The 10129-nt window shown below is 37.9% G+C and overlaps 1 protein-coding gene across 1 annotated transcript in view; it reads right to left on the bottom strand.

The window, feature by feature from the left end:
• Window positions 1–8205: 8205 nt before the first annotated feature.
• Window positions 8206–10129, bottom strand: part of LOC133650443 (ADP/ATP translocase 2) — a 2486-nt gene continuing 562 nt past the window's right edge. The window contains exons 2-4 of the mRNA XM_062047673.1: window positions 9311–9797; window positions 9098–9238; window positions 8206–9019 (exon numbers count right to left, since the gene is read on the bottom strand). Coding sequence (XP_061903657.1) covers window positions 8862–9019; window positions 9098–9238; window positions 9311–9797 — 786 coding nt within the window. The 3' untranslated portion in view covers window positions 8206–8861. The remainder of the gene's footprint in view (window positions 9020–9097; window positions 9239–9310; window positions 9798–10129) is intronic.

Here is a 10129-nt window from a genome sequence, read left to right as displayed (position 1 = left end):
TAATACGTTTTTTTTTTTTCCTGAAAAGAGTTCGTAAACCTATGAGAACAGTCAATATTTTTTATGAAAAAAGTCGTAATTCGACGAAAATAGAGAGTTCTTTTGAGAATAAATGTCTTACCATACTAATACTACGCAGAGAAAAAGTATTAGAGAATAAGAATGGTAATGTTAAAGATAGAAAAAAAAATGGAATCTTTAGAAGAATAGTCACGTTTTTTGAAAGAACAACTTCATCCTACGACAATAGTCATTTCAAATGAAAAAGACATAATATTATGTTAAAAAGTTTTAATGTTGTCAGAAAATAGTCTTAATTATTGGAAAAAAATAGGTTTTTATTTTCGAGAAAATGTTTTATGTTCTTAAGAAAATAGTGAAATGTTTTCGAGACTAACTACTTTTCTGTGTTTTAAATCGCATTCTAGAATATAATTAAGTCATAACGTTATGAGTAAAACGGAGTAGAAAATTAGAAAAGTCTCCTTTTCACAGTCGTATAATTTACGGGATTTTTTGGGGCGGGATTGTGTAAAAAAAAAAAAACCTTATGTAAAGAAAAAAAGGTGTCATATTTTCACAAATAAAACACTCTTAACAGGAAGCAACTGATTTGTTCTCAGAAAAAGTGACAAAAAAAGACCTTCAAGGGACAGTCTCACACCAGCAACTGTTAATACCATTTCTGTCTCGTAAAATAACTTAATTATGTTATTCTTGTACAATTGCCACTTTCTCCTGAAAAACTACCACTTTATTCCTGTAAAAATAAATATACATGAAACGTCTATTTTCAGTGTGTCTCTGATACTCCCTATTAGCAAATTAGATTTGAAAAAACCAAGACAAATGAAAGAGTATATTCATATTACGATACAGCAGGTCATACCAAAAAATAAGGTGATTGTCTTCAGTTTGATTCTTTAAGTCCTCCGTGCTGCATGGTTTTGCTACTACTAGGAGAAAACAGCTATGATTAGAACAGATACATTCTTCTTTGGAAAGCTTGTTGTCATAGACGTCGAAAATAATCATCAGTGAAATAGGCAACGTGATACAGCTGATCCCTGTCATCCACCACCTGTCAATCACACACACACACACACACACACACACACACACACACACACACACACACACACACACACACACACACACACACACACACACACACACACACACTCTCACATTTAAATGTCACTCATATTTTTCTCCATTTTAACACAAAAGTGCATGCAGTCTTTCATTGAACTCCACAGTGTGGCCATTTTGGCTCAGCTAACCTGCATGGCAGCATTCCGCCTCAGTCCAGAACATTCCGACTTCAGCAACAATATTTTTTTAAAAGGAGTTTACCGATTTAGCCGCAAAATAAATGACATTCATATTCTTTTATTTTATTTTATTTTTGTCCGGCACACACGTTATAAAATAACTGTGTAGCTCTTTTATGCTTATTGATGTTTGGCCACAAAGAAAAAGATGTAAAGTTTGGTCAAACAAAACACAGACAATGTTTGTTCACACAAACCAAAGAAGGTATTATGGAGAAAATAACATTTATTTTCTTGTGTTTGCTTTTAGTGGCAAGAAGCTTGTAATGTTTGTTTTGTCCTCATTTGTAGACCAAATTAGATTTATTTGGTAAGAAATCCAACAAAAACCTAAAAATACACACACACACACCTATGGAAACAGGCGTTCTTCCTCTTCTATCCCCCCATCAACTCAATTCAGACACTTTCACTTCATTTTCATGCTAATTTATTTTGTCTTGTACACTTCAAAGCTATCCCGGAAATAACAAAAGCAGCAACTTTGAAATATTTTTTAGCCATTTATACTTGAGATGGACCAAGATGTTAAGTTTGCACATATTTGTAGGTCTAACAAGCCAAAAACAATTTAGAGAATTAAAGGAAGTTAGGAAAAAAAAGACAATTCAAACCAATGTGGTCCAAAATTGTAATCATTATAAGACTGTCTATTTTTATAAGAAAACATCTTCAAATTTCTTTGTTTACTTTGTTAAATATCCTTCTGAGTGCCAGTGTCCTTTGCAGTGGACGTTTGTGTTTTGCAGACCTATTTTTGAGCGAAAGATAGGCCAAAAACAAACGTCCACAGCAGCGGTTCCCAGGTGGATTCAATTTCATCCAAGTAAAGAATTGCTGTAATTGGTGCAAAGCTGAAAAGACAAATTGCTCCAATTAGACGCTTTTTAGACGTGCACCTTCATCTTTTTTTTGTTATTGTGGTGGTTTTGGCTTTTTTGCGGCCATATCTTGTTTGTAGAATTTTTTTTTTTGGAAACATGTACTTGACTTCGACTGAGATGTTGCTATTAAATGTTTATATTTGTTTCTGTTGAAATTCGCTTGCTATCTTTCTATCGTTATTCAATCATTTGTCCCCCTTTGTTAAAAAACAAAACAAAAGCAAAACTTGGCAAAAGTGAGTGGAGCTGTTGTAGTAAAAGGTAGTCGAACATCAAACTAAGCAACCCTGAGATAATGCTGCAGTATAGTCTTTGTTTTTGATAATTTATCCTTCAATTTTGTATGATATTCTTTTTATTGTTGTTGTGAAACGACTGCTGTTGTTGAAATAGGGGAAAACATTTTTGAAAGTATGTGCAAGGGCGTTTTTATTTTTATTTTGTATTATTATGATTTGTCAAACACTGGACTGGAGTGAGTTTTCCAACATTTCCAAGTTGAGCGATGTATTTGACAGACGTAACTGCACAGGCGGCGTCCAACATGGGAGACACAGTTTAGTTGTTAACGTAAGACGTCAAGACATTTCTTGTGAATATTGCGCACTGTTTGGGTTAAGGAGTTTAATTGTTGGCTAGTGATTCGGGGTGGGCATTTTTGTGGACACATTCATTGATTATGGGCAATTCTGTTTTGCAGAGTGTACTAGTTGGCTCATTGAGACGCTATTGAGTCAATATCAACAAGTTTGCTATCTTAAAAAAAAACGCTAAATAAGAACTTTATTCTTATCTGCTACATTTAAAATGATAATTTCAAAAATATTTAGAATATTTTGTTGATAGAAAGTTTTTTAAACAATTAATGCACTTTTGGCGCCAACCAGCAGATACATACCAACTAGTTTGCCATCTAAAAAAAACAACGAAAATAAGAACTTTATTCTTATCTACTACCATTTAAATTGTAGTTGAACAAATATTCAGTAAAACAAAATTTGTGGATAGAAAAAAACAAAATGTTGTGCATTTCTTGGCATCAACCAGCAGAGGCGCTGTTGAGTACATACTAACTAGTTTGCCATCTAAAAAAACCAATGAAAATAAGAATGTTATTCTTATCTACAACCATTTAAATTGTAGTTGAACAAATATTCAGTAAAAAAATGTTGTGGATAGAAAAAAAAATGTTTTTTGCATTTCTTGGCATCAACCAGCAGAGGTGCTTTTGAGTCCGTATCAACTAGTTTGCCATCTAAAAAAACAACACAAAATAAGAACTTTATTCTCATCTACTACCATTATAATTGTAGTTTAACAATCAATTAAAAAATGTTGTTAATAGAAACAAATTGAGTGCACTTCTCAGTCTCAACCAGCAAAGGCGCTGTTGAGTCGATATCAATTAGTTCGACATCTAAAAAAATGCGCAAAATAAGAGCTTTATTCTTATCTGCTAGCATTAAAATTGTAGTTTAACAAATATCCATTTAAAAACATTATGGATAAAAATGTTTTAAAAAATTGAGTGCACTTCTTGGCGTCAATCAGCAGAGGTGCTGTTGAGTTAATAACCTTTTTGCCAGCTAAAGAAAACAATGTGAAATAAGACCATCCCATTAAAAATAATACCAAATTATTTAAACTAACAATGGTTTGATAATGAGAAGTTACGTTGCTAAAATGTCACAATTGAGTGCACTACCTGGAGGTAACCAAGAGAGGCACTGTTGAGTCCGTCTCAGCTGGCTTGCCGCCTAAAGAACGTCAAAAAGGAACATTCAGCAATCCAATCAAAAGCAATATTTTTTAAATGGATTAATAATCACAAATAATGTTGATTGAAATTTAAAAAAAGTGAGTGTACTACTTGGTGGCCACCAGCAGAGACACTGTTGAGTCCACCTCAGCTAGCTTGCTGTCTAAAGAAGTTGAAACAAAAACAGCCAGCAATTCTATTCAAAATATTTGTTTTAATAAATAAAAATTGATAAGCATGAGAATTTCTGTTCATAAAATGTTCAACTTGGCTGCTACCAGAGGAGGCGCTATTGAGTCTGCCTTAGCTAGCTGTCTGTCTTATATCTCCAGCGACCCCCCGCAACCCCAAGACGGACAAGCGGTGGAATTAATGGATGTTGATCAAATATTCAACTACAGTGCACTACTTGGCTGCAACCAGCAGAGGTGCTGTTGAGTCTTACTCTGCTTCCCATAGACGAACACCATGGCAAGAAGGACTGTGAATGAATGAATGTTGTCCACGATGAAATGCTCAGCTCTGCTGGTGACAGCTCGCACTTGGAAGAGACGATAAAGGGATAAATTCCACGTAACAGACACCTTCTTGCTATGGTAACACCGATACGACTCCTTGTCTCATTGTTCCACTTTCTCACACCAGAAAAGACATTTGCACTATAGACTCTTTTAGGGTCTACTTCTAAAAAATATGTTTTTTTGTTTTAAAAAACAAAAAAGTAATATCATCCACTAAACACTTTTTTGAAACCATAGCAAGTGTGGCTTGTTTTGATGGCGTCCATGGTACAGAGTGTTGGCATTTGGGGGGTTTGGGGGTGGGGGGGGTGTTGTTTCCTAGGGGATGGTTTGTTTGGGACAAATGGGAGCAGGTGAAGCGAAGGGATGTAATGAGGGAAGAAGGGAGTCTTGGTCAACATAACCCCACTAAAAAAAAATGGCTTATTTGGTAACTTTGTTTTGTATCTAGAATATTCCAAAAATGACATAGCACCTTTTTTTGTGATATGATATCACCAAATGTTTTTGTTTTGTTTTGGTCCCGCATTGACGCAAATAATATTTTTTAAATGTACAAAAAAAATCACCATCGGGCGTACGTAGTAGCTTTTATTTCCCCGCCCCCACCGCTTTTTGTGGCGTTGCGGTTTGTCGAAACATGTTGCGTGTTCGAGGAAGCATAAGTACGTGCCTTCTTGTAATCTCCTTGTTGTTATTGAGAAGCTGAAGCCAGCCAATTGTGTTTGCACTAAAAACCAAATTGCTTTGTTTTTGTTTTTTTCCGTGTGCGATGTAGACTATTTAAAGCGAGCTTGTTGCGTCACTTTAAACCGTACAGTATGCATGAGGGTGGATTCGCTCATCTGTCGACCTGTAAAAACAAAAGCAGCTTCTCGAGGATCTTGTGCGTATATCTCAGTTTTTTCAAGTTCCATCGACTTTTTATTCATCCGGTTTCAATTGTAAGACAAAAAAAAAAAAAAAAAGGGTTGTGTTGCAACAAAAAAAAACTCCTACAATACAGCTTTTACTTTCACATGCCACATTAAGAGAGTAACACCTTCATTTTTTTCTCAATCCATGAGGTCGCCTCAAGCCTATTGGTCAATTGAATTTTTATTCTGCTTGTATTTATTTCATATTTTTGTTGAATAGGAAAAAAAATTGTGTGAGTCTTAAAAATGCACCTTGTTCATGTCGGTCCTTGCGTGGTAAGCGGGAAAAAAAAATGCTGGCAATGTAATATCTCTAATTTAGCACCTTACTACACAGCATGTTTTCACTTTATGCCAGTTTAGTGCTTCTTTCCATTTGGACTCTCCGTGGGATGTGCCAAAGTTTGGAGGCAATCTCCCCCAAGTCTTGACGCTTATCTTCTTTTTTTTTCTTCTCTCCCCTCGTCCACCTCCATCCTGCTTTGGTTTATCGCAAACTTTCCTATAACAAGTGTGTGGAATCAATTTATCTCAGCAAACAGTATCATAACTTGCCATTTTACAATAAGCCCTGTATTTCACATATATTTACCAGTGATGTGTATTTGTTATTATAAAGAAAAATAGCCGTAAAAGCTTCATTATGTTACACAATATTGTGACTTTTTTCGAAAAACTGTGAAGACTTATCTTGCATATACTTTATACAGAAGTATTAAGCCTTAATACAAAAGACTAAAAAAAAGTGTGGAAGAATAAACTGATTGTTGCTAAGTAAGGATGATTTTTGTAAATGTTACCAGCACTTTTTTTTGTAATTTTCACTCTCTGAGGTATTGTACAAGTTCAAGCTGTTTGTGAAGTTTGATTATGAAGGAATAAAAACTAGTACTTTGTTGTACTTCACACAATGTCTTGGTGCCGTTTTATTGAAATAACCTAAGGGGCGGCATGGCGTAGTGGGTAGAGCGGCCTTGCCAGAACCCTGAGGGTTGCAGGTTCGCTCCCCGCCTCTTGACATCCAAATCGCTTGCCCCCTGGTGCCGCTCACACTGGTGAATGAATGATGAATGAACGATAGGTGGTAGTCGGAGGCGCAAACTGGCAGCCTTGCTTCTGTCAGTCTACCCCAGGGCAGCGGTGGCTACAAATGTAGCTTACCACCACCAGGTCTGAATGAATGACAGGTTCACAGGTTGTCTAGTTATATATCGCACTGGTTTTGAAGGTGAAAACTATCAAAATGGCCCCTGAATTCTTTGATTTGTCAGTCTGTGGCACCCCTGAGCTACAATATGCTTCTATGTCCGAAAAGGAGTAAGAAGAAGAAGAGCACATTGGCCTACCATTTCTCACAAAGACAGTAACACTTCCTATACAACAATATGTAGATGAAATTAATATGTTGCCATTATAAAACCTTGAACTGTGCAGGCTTTACTCCAAGTAGCTGAAACAATGCCACCAGTGGGTGGCTAGGTCGCTAATGCAAATTTTTGTTGATTTCCTAATTTGCAATTTTGAGTCGAACATTAAATGTGTAATTTTCTCATGCAGTAGATGCTCACCTTTTAAAGTATTATAAAGTATAATTCAGACAATGCGCTGTCCATAGATAAGACCTCCTGCGGTTGGTCGGTATCCCAGAATGCATTTGGCAAAAGAAGAACGTCCTTAATTAGACTGCCAATACTTTATCACACGCTATTAAATTTACATATAGCTTTATATACGTATCCAATTAACTTTTGTGTTATTGGAAAGAGGCTCAAAGTGAATGACAATTATCTAGGAATTCATAAATATATTTATTTTGTTAGGTTTTTTTGTTGCCAATGTTTATTTACTGTAGATAATTGCTGTGGCAACCATGCAAGAAAAATTATATTCTAGCAGTGGTTTTGCCATATTCTTAAGAAAACCACCTTTGATGTATCTTTTATACATTCAAATATAAAATGTTACATTTGCATTAGATATTCTGTCCATTTAAATATTTTCTTAGCAATTAAAAACGAAACTATTATTACCCGTGCATCACGTGACCAACACGGAAGCCCCAAAGGCTTTTTCGTCACGACTCTGTTCTTCTAGCCTCTAGTGCTCCCTAGCGGAGATTTGTACATACATGCGTGTATTATGTCAAATTTACTCAAAAATATATGTGTATGCGAAAGGGTGAATAAAAAGCATTAACTTAAATTACCTTTATAGTGAAGTTTGATCCATTTCCTCACATTAGTTGACTGGGCTGATCTATCCGATCCAATATGGCGGACACACTCACCTATTGCAGCAAATCTTGAGTGAATTGTTACTAAAAACGAAACTCCACCTCAATATTCGATATATTCAACTTCTTAAAAGTGTAGTGGTAAACGTCCAACTCATTTTTGAAGGTCTTAAAAGGCGAAAGATTCGCGTTTTAAAAAGGTGTCATGTGACACGGAAGCAAGTACAGCACCGAAAACTAATGTGTTAGCCTCTGAAGCCCCCTACTGACAACCTTCAGGACTACAGGTAAACTAAAACCCTGAATTTTGGAATGTACACGTTGCCTCTAAAATAGTCTTTCACGGATATTGCAGATTGTATTGTCCCAACTGCTCTACATACATTTATGTATTCATGTTCGTGTCTGCATTGGAATGAATGGAAATGCGAGATTTATAACAGTTTAATTCCATGTTTCAATATTTACTTACAGTTTCACATCTACCTTTATTCTAGAGTTCTATAAGCAATTATTTTATAACGACCGGAGCCATCCCAAAGAAATACACACTAACGTATGAGAAACATTTTGACTTTAATGTTCCAATAAACCAAGAAAATGTCAAAGATGATGTATTTACGGGTGTCATTCTTTCTACTAAAATTGCATTGCTGGACCATGTACCTTGGGTTTCAATCAAGACCAAATTGAATCATAAAATCCAGCCTGCTAACCCAAAATTTGTGTTTTGAATTGTTTAAAATAACAGAAACAGACATGGTTTTAGTCTACAAGTCTAGCAGTGACCACAAACCAGGGAAGGGAGGCTCAGGAGGAGATAAGCATGGGTAAATATAGCAGTTGGTATAATCCACTTTTTCATGACCCAGTGTGCTCATCTCATGCTATGACAGTGGACGAAGACAGTGAACATCCATGTTTTTATCGTTTGTTCCCCAGAATAGGTTTTATTCAAGTTGGGACCGTACAAACCTAGTGAATGACAGAGGAGGTATTACACTTGCTGAAGGAATGACGTTGGTAGAGAGAGGGGTGTGGTGTGGAACGTTTTTAAAATCAAGATGCACAACGAACGTACAGCCATTGCCCACAGCGAGGTGGAGAGACACTATAGTTTTGTTCCCATAAATAAGGCAGAACGCAGAGTCCATAAGAAATGGAAAGTTATGACATTTAGCCGAATTGGACAGTGATGTGACGACATGACAATCTACATGACCTTCTTCAGCTCATCGTACAACACCAGCACGAAGGCGCCGCCCATGCCGCGCAGCACGTTGGACCACGCACCCTTGAAGAAAGCCTTGCCGCCCTCGTCGCGGGCGATCTTGCGCCAGCAGTCGATGGTTCCGGTGTACATGATGTCAGCTAGGGAGGACGAGGAAAAAGACGTCAGGTCAGTGTCGACTTGTTGATTTTAAGGGTTTCGAATGGAAATGAACACACCTCCTTTGCGTCCGGACTGCATCATCATACGCCTACGGACAGTGTCGAAGGGGTAGGAGGTGAGGCCGGCAACAGCCGTCACACTCTGGGCGATCATCCAGCTCACCAAAATGTGAGTGTTCTTAGGGTCGGGGAGCATACCTGTGGATAACAAAACACTCGTAAATCACCGGGACTGTAATAGTGTTCAAAGAACGAAAGGCTTGAACCTACCCTTAGCTGTGTCATAGATGCCAAAGTAAGCCGCCCTGTAGATGATGATGCCCTGCACAGACACGTTGAAGCCCTGATACAACCCCCGCAGACCATCCGACTTGAAGATCTTCTTCAGGCAGTCTCCGAGACCGTTGAACTCTCTCCCCGCTCCCGGCTTTCCTACATCGGCGGCCAGACGAGTACGGGCAAAGTCGAGGGGGTACACGAAGCATAGGGAGGTGGCACCGGCGGCACCGCCGGACGCCAAGTTGCCGGCGAAGTACCTCCAGAACTGGGTGTGCTTGTCGACGCCATCAAGGAAGACCTTCTTGTACTTGTCCTTGAAGGCAAAGTTGAGGGCCTGGGTGGGGAAATACCTGATGACATTGGCAAGGTTACCTCTCCAGAAGGAAAGGAAGCCCTGCTCCTTGGGGATACGGACGACACAGTCCATAATTCCCTTATACTGCTTGTCTGCTGTGATTTGCTTGCTGGCATGTTGCACCTAAAATGAAGGAAAACAAAAGAAAGGCAGGTTAGATAAGCAACTTGGAAGCCAATTAGGTGAGGATCATGTGACATCACGAGAACTCCTTGTCAGGACCTTGGTACCAACTTGATAGGACTGATCTATGATTCACTCATTGATATGCAATCAAAACGCCAGACTTAATCAAAGCAGGAGAAATATGACTTGTTGTGAGAAACAGCAACTATAGATTTCCCCAAGACTCCATGCATATTCGAAGGCGGTTTCAAAAATCTGCAATAAAGAAATGTCATGCAAACACATGCACGGGTTACATGGAAGGAGTGTTGAAGAACCGTACTCTTGCA

This window comes from Entelurus aequoreus, linkage group LG05 (genome assembly GCF_033978785.1).
Source record: "Entelurus aequoreus isolate RoL-2023_Sb linkage group LG05, RoL_Eaeq_v1.1, whole genome shotgun sequence".
Classification (NCBI taxonomy): domain Eukaryota; kingdom Metazoa; phylum Chordata; class Actinopteri; order Syngnathiformes; family Syngnathidae; genus Entelurus; species Entelurus aequoreus.
The sequence above is the reverse complement of the archived record's forward strand: the minus strand, read 5'-3'. Positions and strand labels throughout refer to the sequence as shown.